We start from the raw sequence: 14,643 nt of genomic DNA on the forward strand, positions 1-14,643 counted from the left end.
AATCACATCATACGTAAGGACAAACAAGTCTACGGGCCGCCACAGCCACACCTGACGGACCGGCACGTACATCAATATAATTATTAATAATCGTGAATACAACCATAAAGGTACTCTATAGTTACATATATATCACCAATAACTAAAAGATAACAAAAAATCTAATTTTTCCCTTCTTTGATTAATAATTCAGTCTTTACTGATTTAATAATTCAAACAACATTATCATATTATAAAACTAAGTCACTTAATTAAGTTACACAACTAAGTTAAAATAATTTTTGCATACTTCTATCTGTTTTTCTTCAGATATCTTCTGTAGCTATGTTTTTTTATTTTCTTTCCATGTCCTCTTGTGCTTCTCCTGTCCCAGCTTAACAAGTCCTCTCTATCAAGTATTTCTGTACCTTTCATGATTCTGTAGATGGTCAGTGGGTCACCTCTCTCTCTTCTTTGCTCCAGAGTTGGTAAATCTAGCTTAGCCAATCTCTCCTCATATGACAAGTTTGCAAGTGCAGGTGCCATTTTTATTGCTGCTCTCTGGATTCTTTCTATTTTCTTTATATTCTTTTTGGTACTGGGTGACCACAATGTAACAGCATATTTTAGTCTAGACCTTATCAGGGTGACCAATATTCTTTTTATAATTTCTTCGTCCAAATATGTAAATGCCACTTTTATTGATCTTAGCAAGTTGTAGGATTCTCCAACAATTTTGTTTATCTGTTTGTCACTGGACAAGTGTTTTGAGATAATTACACCCAAATCTTTTTTGGATCTCTCCTTCTTTACCTCTTTGGTTCCAATTTTATATTGTCCTGATATTCTGTTTTTGCTTTTTCCAAACTCCAATATGCTACCCTTCTTAATACTTAAGTCCCCCTCTCATTTCTGACTCCAGTTCCATACTTTATTCAGGTTTTCCTGCCGTGATTCACAATCCTCTTCAGTTTTTACTTTCATTAAACAGTTTGGCATTGTCAGCAAAGAAGCTCATGTAACATTTCACATCATCATCCATGTCATTCACATAAATAGCAAACATTATTGGAGCTAGTACACATCCTTGTGGTACTCCACTGATCACCTCTTTCCAATCTGAATATTTTTCTTTGAGCACTACTCTCATCTTTCTACCAATCAGGAAGTCCTCCATCCATTTTAGTAGGTTCCCTTGTATCCCTCCTATATGTTTGAGTTTTTTTTTTAATAATTTTTTGTGTGGTACTTTGTCAACAGCTTTTTGTAAGTCCAGGAAGGCATAGTCAGCTCATCCATTCCTTTCTTGCACTCTGTCTATTAATCTTGAGTAGAAACATATTAAGTTCGTGGTACTGTATTTTCCGGCTTAAAATGCGCATCGGGTTATAATGTGCACCCATGCACTTCATTATCTCAGTACACAGATAGCGCGCACCGACGTATAACGCGCATGCCCGATCGCATTTGTCTATAACGCAGTTTTACCTCGGTATTTATATCATGTGAACGAGGTTACATGGAGAAGTATTTTTCATTGGCTAGAGCCACTGCTGGGAAATCTGTTGATTTGTCACTAAATTAAGTGTCAGTTTAGGCATCAATCAGGACACAACTAAGAAAAAGTCGGAACTACATGTACCGGTATATGACTCATGTTGTGCGTTGGTCCCTTATTACTTTGTAGCTTAAATAGTTTGTAGGAAATATGATCTAAAAAAAGTTTATTGAAAGTAAAATATACAGAAAAATTTAGGGATTTTTACAGAAAATGTTCATTTTATATCTTGAGGAAATAATTCGTCTTTACCATTTTTTTTTTAATACTGATACAAACTACAGACTGTTTCGTTTTAGCTTTGAACCTGCAATGACAGTGGTAAAATAGGACAGTCTCTCATCGAGGTGACGTTTAGTTAATATAACTCCTGAAAGAGGGTGTTGTAGTCAGGTGTTTGACACGAGTTTATGAACAGACGCAACAGAATTTGTACCATACCTAAAGTGAAGCAACAAAGCCAACATAAAAGTTCAAACTAGGATGCTGTGAACATGGGCAAATATCATGAATATTGATCATGTTTCATGGTGTTTAGGCCTATTTAAACATGAAAAATAAGATTCGATAGATACCTACCTATACCAAATATTTATATACGGTAGCCCATGCTGGCGTATTCTTTCATGTCACCATGGCTGTTCTTCTTGTTCTCACGGAACGTCACGGAGAAGTGTGCCGTCCCGACTTTGTGACGGCCAACATTGTCACGTTGTTGTGAAAAAAATTACATACACAGCCGCAGAATTTTTATCGTAGGCTGTAGATAATGCGCACCACCTGATAACGCGCACCCCCCATTTTTAGGCCCTTCCAACGGAAAAAAGTCGCGCACTATACGCCGGAAAATACGGTACATGATCTTCCTTGTCTGAACCCAAATTGTCTTGGGTTTATTATATTGTTGTCTTCCAGGTGTTTCACCCATCTATTCTTGATAATTTTCTCACAAATTTTGGCTATAGTGCTTGTTAGTGAGACTGGCCTATAGTTAGTTGGTTCTTCCTAGTTTCCTCCTTTATATATTGGTACAATATCAGCATTTTTCCAGTCTTTTTGTATTTTTCCTTCTTTGAGTGAGCAGTTTATGTTATGTATTTTGTCCATTAGTTCTTCTTTGCATTCTTTTAGAATCCAATTTGCAATTCCATCTGGGCCATGTGATTTCCTGACGTCAAGGTTTGATAGGTGTTCTAATATTTCTTTTTGTGCTATTATGTTGCTCATTGGGGGAGATTGCTTTTCATTACCTTCGTTCCAATATTGTGTTTTCTCTCTAGTGAAGACACAATTAAAATGATTTTTCATGATTTTGGCCATTTCTAAATTTTCTGTGTATTCTGTGTCTCACCTTTTCTTGCTTGTTTTTAAGTTCACCATTCATGTATCGATAGAATAGTTTGGGTTGCTCTTTGCATTTATCTATAATATCCTTTTCATGGTTCCTTTTTTCCTCTCTTCTCACTTTAACATACTCATTTCTATAGTTTATAGACTTGCCATTTTTCAGGTTTTTTATCTTTTCTCCACCTTTTCCAAGCTCTGTCCCTTCTGTCTTTTGCCTCACTGCATCTTTTGTTGAACCAGCATTTAATGTACACTCTCGCTTCTGTCTTGGTATGTGCCTATTTACCCCTTCATTGTAATTATCCATCAAGATATTCCATTTCTCTTCCATTTTTGTCTCTTCCATGTAAAATTTTTCCCAGTTTGCATTCTGGAAGAATTTCTTTAGTTTTGCAAAGTCCGTTTTGTTGTACATCAATCTTCCTTTCCTATGCTTTTCATTTCTCTCCATGTATATTTCTTCCTTTAGTTCAGTTTCAGTGAGTATATGGTCACTCTTTCCAATTGGTGTCTTGTATTGGATTTTATCCACAATTTCAGATTCTGTTGTAAAAATTAAATCTAGTTTTGATGCCTCTTCATTGTTTCTGTGTTTTCACTGACCCACTCAGTCATTGTGTATTCCATGGTCATATCTAGTAGTACATTACCCCACAAGTCGTCTCCTCCTCGCACTGTCATGTTTTCCCTACAAATTTCTTTGCAATTGAAGTCCCCCATAATTACCAGATTACCCCCCTCCAATTAGTATCTCGTTTAATGATTGCCTTGTATCTTCTAACATTTTCGTATGCTCATTCTCTTTCTAAGTGTTCATTTTTGGGGGCACATAAGTCACCACAAACTTTCTACTTTTCATGTCCTTGTCTTCGATTTTTATCATGATCAGTTCTACATTACCTTTGCCCTCCACTATTTTTGTCACATTCAAGTTTTTCTTGGCCAAGAACATGATTCTTCCTCCCTGTTTCTTGTCTCTGTTTTTAATCCAGTAATTATATAGTTCATTTCCAACATCGATGGATGGTATTATGCCCCATAGTTTAGTCTTCACAATTCCAATTATGTCTGGCTTTCCTTCTAGCAGATAATCATTAAGTTCATTCAGTCCTGAAATTAATCCCTCGATGTTGGTGTATGCCACTTTCAATTTTCTTCTCTCTCCATTTTTTTTTCTGTCTTTGGTTCGCCCATTCTGATGTACCATTTCCTCAGTCTCATGTCGATTACTCTCCAATGGAATTCCTTGCTTTCTGTCTCTGTTCTCTTAGCGTTTTTTTCCTTTGCTTCATCTCTTAGTGTCTTTTCTTTTTCTAATTCCTCAGTACTCATTTCCCTTTTTATCCATATCTTATTGTATTTTTCACTCCTTGCCAAGTTACCTACTTTTTCAAATATGTCTTCTACTGCCATTTGTGATCTTAGTTTTATCTTTAGGGGTCGATTTCTATCCTTAGAATAGCGACCTGCATCTTGATCTCCCTCATGAACTTCTTTTAAGATTTCTATTGCCGTCTCTTTTTTTTCTTTTTCTCTCATGAATCTCATCAAACCATGTTTTTCTTTTAGCCCATATATGTATGCATGTGTTTGTTTAGGATTTTTAGTAATAAAATCCCAAAATAGACAGACTTTCCCATTGTCCAGGAACGTAACCCCCACTATTACCATTATTTCTTATGGAGAAATTATGTGTTAAAGATACGACTATCGCCCTTAAGTCGCCTTGCTAGGTGGTCTGTCGTCTGCTTCCTGCCATTTCTATATTTACTTGTTTTGAATTGGTTATATTTGATTAATACCACCATTATCATTATAATGGTCTGCTATATATTTTTTATATGATTATGTTTGTGCATTTATTTGGATCCAGGGAAAGAGGGTAATTATTTACCATCTTTGAAATATCTTGGTTTCGTAAGCAAATAAACAGAATCAACGCCATATTTTTTTATTTGAATCCCGCTCGATTTTCTGGTAAAGCCGGCAGATATTGTGAGGTTTTTGAACATTACATTATGTTCCATTAACACAATTTCCATTAACACAACATCTCCAGGAATGTAACCTTTGCATTAACAGGGAGTTGACTGTACTACCAACAGTGAGAATTTAAAAAGAGGTAAATCACAAAATACAGGCAATGTCTGAAAGAATTGAAGAAAACTTAGGTGAGGAAAATTTGCAGAAGATTAAGAAATGGAACGAAAACAGAAAATGAAGAGATAGCTTTTAAAGAAATAGTACATATGCAGGAAAATGCAAAGGACACAATTATTCAAGTAATCAAAGAAAAAGCAAATTGGGTAAGAGATACAGTGGAAAAAAGGTATAGTAGTATATGGGCTAAAGAAAAAACATGGTTTGGTTAGGTACTTGAGAGAAAAAGAAGAAAAAGAAATGGCAAAAAAAAATTCTAAAAGAAGTACAAGACGATGTCTATGAAGTAGAAAAAGAAACAGGAAATATATAGAATTGGACAATATTCTAAAGAGAGAAATTGACCCCTAAATATAAAACTAAGATCAAAGAGTGAATATTACAACAATATATGGATAAAAAGATAAATGAATGATGAGGAGAGAGAAGACACTAAGAGATAAAGTTTAAGAAAAAAATGCAAAAAGAACTGAGACCAAATGGAGAGTCTTAGACATGAGGCTGAGAAAACATTTGGTACACCAAGGTAAGCGAAAGGAAAAGAAAACGGGATGGAGAAGAAAAAAAATTAAAAGTGTCTTATACTAATATAGACGGATTAATTTCAGGATTGAGTGAACTAAATCATTATCTGTCTGAGGAAAAACCAGACATAATGGGAATTGTGGAGACAAAATTAATGGGTCCACTACCACCACATAGTGTTAGATATGGGTTATATAATTATTGGATTAAAAACAGAAATGAGAGACAGGGCAGAGGAATCATGTTTTTGGCCAAGAAAAACTTAAATGTGACGAAGGTTACAGAGAGTAAAAACAATATGGAAATGATCATGATAAAAGTTGAAGACAGTCACATGAAAAGTAGAAAGTTTGTGGTGATTTATGTGCCCTCAAAAACGGACGCTTGGAGAGGGTGAGCATGCAAAAAAGTTAGAAGATATAAGGCATTCATTAAACAAGATGCTGAAGGATGGAGGTAACCTGGTAATTATGGGAGATTTTAACTGCAAGGAAATCTATTGGAAAGAGATGACAGTAAAAGGCAGAGAGGATCTATGGGGAAATGTATTACTTGACATGATCATAGAACATACAATGACACAATGGGTAAAAGAAAGTACCAGATATAGAAATAATGAAGAACTGCTGAAACTAAATTTAATATTTACAACAGAACCTGAAATTGTGGATAAAATTGAATACAAAACACCATTTGGAAAAAGTGATCACATACTAATAGAGGTTGTACTAAAGGAGGAAATATATATGGAGAGAAATGAGAAATACAGAAAAGGAAGACTGATGTATAACAAAGCAGACTTAAGGAAACTTAAGAAATTCTTTCAAAATGCAAATTGGGTAAACTTTTTCAAAGAGACACAAATGGAAGAGAAATGGATGATTTTAATGAAAATTTACAATAAAGGAGTGAATAAATATGTACCAAGACAGAAACAGTAAAAAGTGTACATTAAGTGCTGGTTCAACAGATGATGCAGTGAGGTGAAAGAAAGAAGAGATAAATCTTGGAAAAGATGGAAAAATTATTTTAAAAATCTGGAAAGTGGCAAATATATATCAACCATAGAAATGAATATGTAAAAGTGCACAGAGGATAAAAGAAACTACAAAAAAGACATAATAGAAAAATGTAAAGATCAACCCAAATTATTCTATAGATAAATGAATGGTAAACTAAAAAATAAACAGGAAATGATGAATTTATGCCATGGAAATATAGAATATACAGAAGATTTAGAAATGGCTTAAGTCATGAAGAACAAGTTGGTTTTCACTAGAGATAAAGTACAGAAATGGGATGAAGGAACTAAAGTATGAACACCCCCATGGGGGAAAAAGCAATAACACAAAAAGAAATAATGGATCAACTAACAAACCTTGATGTCAGGAAATCACATGGCTCAGAGGGAATTGCAAATTGGATACTAAAAGAATGTAAAGAAGAATTAATGGACAAAATATATAACATAAGTTGCTCACTCAATGAAGGAAAAATACCAAATGACTGGAAACATACCAACATTGTACCAATATATAAAGGAGGAAACAAGGAAGAACCAACAAATTACAGACTGGTCCCCCTTACAAGCACTGTAGCCAAAATTTGTGAAAAAAATGATCAAGAATAGATGGATAAAACATCTGGAATAAAACAATATAATAAACCTAAGACAATCTGGGTTCAGACAGGGAAGATCATGAGCCACAAACTTAATCTGTTTCTACTCAAGACTAATAGATATAATACAAGAAAGGGATGGATGGGCTGATTGTTCTTTTCTAGGCTTACAAAAAACCTTTGACAAAGTACCACACAAAAAATTATTAAAAAACTTGAAAACAATAAGAGGAATACAAGGTAAATTACTAAACTGGATGGAGGATTTCTTGCACGGCAGAAAAATGAGAGTAGTGCTCAGAGAAAAGAACTGAACTTGGGAGGAGGTGATTAGCAGAGTTCCACAGGGATCGGTATTGGCTCCAATAATGTTCACTATTTATGTGAATAAGATGGATGAAGATGTAGATTGCTACATGAGCTTTTTTGCAGATGATACTAAATTGCTTAGGAAAGTGAATACTGAAATGGATTGTGAATCACTACAGAGGTACCTAAACAAGGTTTGGAAATGGAGCCAAAAGTGGGAAGCAGACTTCAACATAAAGAAATGTAGCATAATGGAGTTCAGAAAAAAAAAAAAAAAAAAAAAAAAAAAAAAAAAAAAAAAAAAGGACAATATAAAATTGGAACAAAGGAAATAATGAAAGTGGGATCTGAGAAAGACCTGGGAATAATTATCTCAAATGACATGTCCCCTGATAAACAGATAAACAAAATTGTCAGAGAATCTTACACCTTGCTAAGATTAATAAAGGTGGCTTTTACCTATTTAGATGAAGAAATGGTTACTAGTCACATTAATAAGGCCTTGACTGGAGTATGCTGCTACACTATGGTCATCCAGTACCAAAAAGAATATAAAGAAAATTGAATGAATCCAGAGAACAGCCATGAAAATGGCCAACACTTTCAAACCTGTCATATGAGGAGAGACTGGCTAAACTGAAATTACTGACTTTGCAACAAAGAAGAAAAAGAGGCGATCTGCTGACCATTTATAAGATCTTTGATAGAGAGGACTTATGAAATTGGGATAAGAGAAATACAAGGGGACATGATAAGAAACTCAAAAGGGATAGTTATAGAAACCTTAAAAAAAAAAAAAAAAAAAAATATATATATATATATATATATATATATATATATATATATCCACATAAAGTGATCTGGAACAAACTGGATAAAACAATAATGTCTGCAAAAATTACACACGAATTTAAGGGTAAACTAGACACTGCAAGATACAAAGATGGGACACTACAAGCATAGCTACCCTTCCCGCAAGATATAACTAGGTAAATACATACTCCCTCACACCTCCATCCCCCATCCACTCCCTTCCATGCATCAAAGCATCATCTATACACAACCATTCTCCACTCAAATATGGTAACTGAAATAACAGTGACACTCAAGACAAATACTTACCTTTAAGCTCTGGCTGATAGTTCAGAATAGGTTTGGCACCAAATGCTTGAAGTGTATGACAGTAAACGACATCTGAATCCTGTAATAATGATAAAGGTAATACAGGATGAAATGAGTTAGACTCCAATAAATAGTTCTTTCATTTTGCAGTTTGTTGTGCCTCAGAAAATGAATCCATTACAGACTGCTTATCATGAAGAGGTTTCCATATTTCATGAAAAGAATCTATGAGGATGACAAGCACAAGTTTAGTCTACACCAATGTTCCTTCTAAGCTGTGCGCATGTGGCATGCACATATATTTTACAACTAGTGCACATAAAGAAAAAATGGGTACACTCAAGGTTTTCAAATGATAATTAGAGCCATTCAATATAGAAGTTCCACCCAAACATCAACTTATAAATTCTCTAGAAATATGGTAACTTGCCAACTGTCAGTCCAAAAGAAATGAACAATGAGGAAGATAAAGAAAAGACACTTAGATGTGAAGCAAATAAAAATAAATGAAAAAAGAACTAAGACTGAAAAGAATGAAATTTTTTGGAGTGCTGTAACTGGGGCTGAGAAAATGATTTATATATTTATATATAAATAATAGACAGAAAAGGATGATAAAGATAAAAATAAAAAATAGCTTATACCAATATAGACGGCATGATTTCAGGACTGAATGAATTAAACGACTATTTGTCATTAGAAAAAACAAATGCAATGGAAATTGTGGAGACAAATGACAAAATTAAAAAGTCCTCTACCACCAAACATTGTGAGACAAGGTCTATACAACCATTGGGTGAAAAATAGAAAGGAGAAACAGAGTGGAGGAGTCATGCTTTTGACTAAGAAAGGCTCAAATGTGACAAAGATTACAGAAGGAAAAAATGTGGAAATGATTAAAGTTGAAAACAATGACATGAAAAATAGAAAATTTGTAGTAATGTATGTACCCCCTAAAACACAGTCTTGGAAAGAAAGCGCTCATTCCAAAATGTTGGAAGACACAAAGAATGTACTAACTGATTTACTGAAAGGAGGAAATATAGTAATTAACTCAAAAGAAATATGTTGGGAAGAAATGACAGTGAAAGGTGAAGACCTCTGGGGAAACATACTACTAAATATGACCATTGAATACACAATGACTCAATGGGTAAAGGAAAATACCAGATATAGAAACAATAAGGAACTGTTGAGACTAGACTTAATAATTACATCAAGAGCCTGAAACTGTGGACAGAATAGAATACAAAACCCCAATTGGGAAGAGTGACCACTTACTAATAGTGTTTGAACTAAAAGAACAATTTGATTTGAGAAGAAACGAGAAACATAAAAAAGGAAGATTAATGTACAACAAAACAGATTTTGAGAAACTCAGAAAATTCTTTCAAAATGTAAATTGGGAAAACTTCTTAAATGAAGAAACAAAGATGGAAGAGAAATGGAACATATTAAAAGAAATTTACAATGAGGGAATAAACAAATATGTACCAAAACAGAAGCAAGAAAGGGTGTACATTAAGTGCTGGTACAACAAAAAATGTTATGGGGCTACCGATATAAGAGACAAAATTTGGGGGGGGGGAAACGAGTAAGTGGCAAACATAATTATATCAAACTAAGAAGTGATTATATAAAAATATGCAGAGATGAAAAGAGAAACTATGAAAAGGACATAAAAAATGCAAGGAACAACCTAAACTATTTTACAGGTACAGGGGATCACCGCAATTCGACAGGGATGGGGCAGTCTATCATCGGTCGAACCTGGGTTTTGTCGAATCATGATGCAGTTTTCCCCATAGGAATATATTGTAATTAGGGGGGATAGGGACCGACCTCCAGCCCAGACCCTCCCAAAATATCACTATGACCTCTAAAAAACACTTAAGACTAAATCAGTAATATCAAAGGCTTCATTCATATCTAATTCTGTTTATTAAACACATTAAGCTGCTGTACAGTACATTTTTGGTGGTGGATGTTGTGGCCTGGAAGTCCTCCCACAGTGACAAGGCACGCTCCTGTACGAGCCCCATGCTGATCGGCATCTTGTGTTGTGTCCTGTCCTCTATCCACTCGATCAACATGTCCTCCATCGTGTCGAGGCAGGAGTCCCTTGAGTCACATAGAACAAGGGAAGTTGTGAAAGATGTTGATGCAGCGGCCTGGTGGTACTTGTCCCTGTTCTTCCAAATCGTTGATACTGTTGATCTCGGGACACCCATTTCCGCTGCAATGGCAGAATGAGCCATACCTGCCTCACACTTTCTTATAAGCTCAAGCTTATCTTTGAAAGGCAGGAAAGTGTGTTTCTTAGGGGTGGGGCCGGAGGTGGATTTGCGCGGCATGGTGGAGGTGGAACAGCGGAGCATGGCTTGCCTCGACGATGGCTGGGGTGAGAGTGAGATGGTGGCGCATTGGGAGTGGCGGCAAATTCGACCGGGTGGGTGGCGTGCAAGATTTGAATGTCAAATTGTCGAGTCTGGCTGTCGAACCTTGAGGGTTGGGTATAAATTAGCTACTGTCGAATTTGCGATAATTTGAATTGCGAACGGTCGAATTGCGGTGACCCCCTGTATGTAAATGGTAAACTAACATACAAACAAAAAATAGTAAGATTGCGTCAAGGAAATAATGAATATAAAGATGTAGAAATGGCTGAAATTATGAACACTTTAAATCAGTATTCACAATTGAAAGTTCACAAAACTGTGAGGAAATACAGAGAGAAAGGTACCCCCAATGAAAGAAATAACTGTGACACAGTAGGAACTTTGAGACCAAATAAAAAACCTTGATGTCAGAAAATCACACAGTCCAGATGGAATTGCAAACTGGATATTAAAAGAATGCATAGATGAGTTGACGGACAAAATATACAAGATAATTAAATACTCACTCAAAGAAGGAAAGGTACCACAGGACTGGAAAAATGCAAATATTGTACCAATATATAAAGGAGGGGACAAGGAAAATCCAACTAACTATAGATTGATCTCCTTTACAAGCACAATAGCAAAAATATGTGAAAAAGTTATCAAAAGTAGATGGGTTAAACATCTGGAAGAAAAAATATACTGAATCCAACACAATTTGGATTTAGACAAGGAAGATCATGTGCCACAAACTTGATTTGCTTCTACTCGAGACTAATAGAAATAATACAAGAAAGGGATGGATGTGTGGATTGTGCTTTTCTAGATCTACAAAAAGCATTTGATAAAGTACCACACAAAACACTATTAAGAAAAATGGAATCAATAGGTGATATTATAGGAAAATTATTGGAATGGATGGAAGACATCTTGACTGGGAGAAAAATGAGGGTAGGATTTAGTGACAAATACTTGACCTGGGAAGAAATGATAAGTGGTGTCCCACAAGGTTTGGTATTGGCTTCGATCATGTTTGCCATGTATAAATGACATGGACAAAGGTGTGGAATGTTACATGAACTTCTTTGCAGATGATGCAAAAATACTAAAGAAAGTACAGAGGAAGATTGTGAATCACTACAGAAAGACCTAGATAAAATCTGGAAATGAAGTCAAAAGTGGGAAGTGAACTTTAACATCAAGAAATATATTATAATGGAGTTTAGAAAAAGTAAAAGTAGAATATCAAGGAAATAAAAAAATTGGTGAAGAAGTCAAAAAAGTGAGCTCGGAAAGGGTCCTAGGAGTAATCATCAGCAAAGACATGGTACCAGACAAACATATCAAATTCCTGCCATCCTCTCCCTTTGTACATCTTAACACCTTAATTTTACCCACATTTACCTTCAATTTTCTCCTCTCATATACATTCCCAAACTCCATCACTGACTCCCTTAATCCCCCCTCTGTTACTACTACAAGTGCAGTGTCATCAGCACGGGACTGCTCGGACAGACAGTCTAGGGAACGACAACAACAACAACAACAACTGGCTCACCTCCCACTTTTCTCCATTTTCTTTAACCTCCAGTCCCCTGCCCACTACCCTCACATTAACCTCTATTGCCACTTCATCCATGTAGATATTGAACAGCCAAGGCAACATGATACATCCCTGGCACAGTCCCACCTTTAACTCAAACCACTCACTCTCTCCATTTCTAATCCTAACACAAGCTCTACTACTCTCATAGAAACTCTTTTACTATCCTTAACAGCTTTCCTGCAATCCTATATATCTGCAAACCCCCCTTAGTGCATTCCTGTCTACACTGTCATAAGCCTTTTCCTAATCCATAAAGGCTCTTAAAACCATCCTTATCCTTTGCTAAAGCTTTCTCACATATTTGTCTTACCACAAAAATCTGATCCAAACAACCCCTACCTTTCCTAAACCCATTGTTCCTCACCAATTATTCCCTCTGTTCCTCTCCTAATCCTCTCAATCAAAACCCTCCCATAAGCCTTCCCAACTACACTCAACAAACTGATTCCTCTGAAACTACTATGCTCATATTTGTCCTGTTTTCCATTGTAAAGCGGAACTATAAAGGCACTCCTCAAGTCCTCTGGCACTCTACCCTCCCTTAGACACACATTAAACAACCTTACCAGCCAGTCCACTATCACTGTACCTCCCTTTTTCAGACACTCCACATGATACCCATCTGACCCAGGTGTCTTACCTGCTCTCATCATTTCAATAACTGCTTGCACCTTATCTTTACATATTTCTCCTCCATTCTCCTCATCCATCACTGTCATTTTCTCAGCACCTTCCACTGCAACCACTATTCCCTCCCTATCCTCCACATTTAGCATACATGCATACACATACATATGCCAACAACTTTTCCCCTCTTACAAAGGAGGTAGCCAAAAAACAAAGGCACAAAATCCACCCCACCCATTCTATCCCCACATACTCCACTTTCATTCACCCCCTTCCCTCTCTTGGCTCTTCCTGGATGACGGGTCATCCCTGCATCTCATCCACTGCCCTGGGTCAGAACCAATGCAGTAAGACACAGCATGTCCACAGCAAGGCCACTTCATTTAATCAGTGACCCACCTCTCATGCAGAAAAAGAGAAGACAGGGAGAAATCCCTTTGGGCTGTGTCAAGATATCATTCACACACATTCCCTCACACCCCCATCCCCCCACTCACTCCCTTCCATGTATCACTGCATCATCCACACACAACCACCCTCCACTCACCCCTACCCTCTGTTCTCTCCCTTCTCCCCCTCCCAATGCCCCTCTCACCCCATCCATCCATCTTACCCCTGGTCGCCCCCTCATGTTCACTCCCCCCCACCTCTGCCCTCACACCTCCTCTACTAATCCCCCCCTCACTCATTCCTTCCATATGTCCATACCATCCCAATACTCTCTCATCAACCCCAACTCCCCCTCCACCCCTGGTCCCCTCCCCACCCCCTCATCCCCCCCAATCCATCCAGCCCAGCAACCCCCACCACACTTCTCAGGCACTTCATCTCAAACACATTCAAACTCCTCTCTTTCTCTCTTATGTTCCATGCTTTCACCCCAAACAGTGCTGTTGGCACAATCACTCCTTCACACAATCTCCTTCCAGCATCCATTTCCAAATATCTATTTCTCATTGCACTTTTTAATCCCTCAAGGCATCCACCCGCCTCTCTCTATCTACACTCCACCTCTACCTCCACTAATCTCCCCTGCCACATTTGCACCCTAGCATCCAAAACTATCCACTTCCTCCAGTCTCTCTTCCTTAATACTCACCCCCAACCTGGTGTCACATTCTACAACCATACACTTAAACACCTCACCCTTACCACACCCATCTTCAACCTCCTTCCCCCGCACACCCTCCTAAACTCTGCCACCAACCTCCTTAATCCCTCCTCTGATCCTGCTACAAGTACAGTGTCGTCAGTAAACAACAACTGGCTTATCTCCCATCTTACTACATTTTCTTTAACCATCTCCAATCCCCGGCCCATTACCCTTGTGTCCACCTCTTCCACTACCCTATCCATGTATAAATTGAACATGTTATGCTTGGCGACATAACACATCCCTGGCAAAGTTC

The 14,643-nt window shown here is 37.0% G+C and overlaps 1 protein-coding gene across 7 annotated transcripts in view; it reads right to left on the minus strand.

The window, feature by feature from the left end:
* The window catches only part of LOC143018655 (F-box only protein 30-like), a 142,104-nt gene that overhangs the window by 55,419 nt on the left and 72,042 nt on the right, over positions 1-14,643 (minus strand). For all 7 annotated transcript variants that reach the window (XM_076174240.1, XM_076174242.1, XM_076174239.1 and 4 more), the window contains exon 8: positions 8,621-8,699. In XM_076174240.1, the coding sequence (XP_076030355.1) occupies positions 8,621-8,699 (79 nt within the window). The remainder of the gene's footprint in view (positions 1-8,620; positions 8,700-14,643) is intronic.

Source organism: Oratosquilla oratoria, chromosome 35 (genome assembly GCF_046742065.1).
Source record: "Oratosquilla oratoria isolate Oo_2021 chromosome 35, ASM4674206v1, whole genome shotgun sequence".
Classification (NCBI taxonomy): domain Eukaryota; kingdom Metazoa; phylum Arthropoda; class Malacostraca; order Stomatopoda; family Squillidae; genus Oratosquilla; species Oratosquilla oratoria.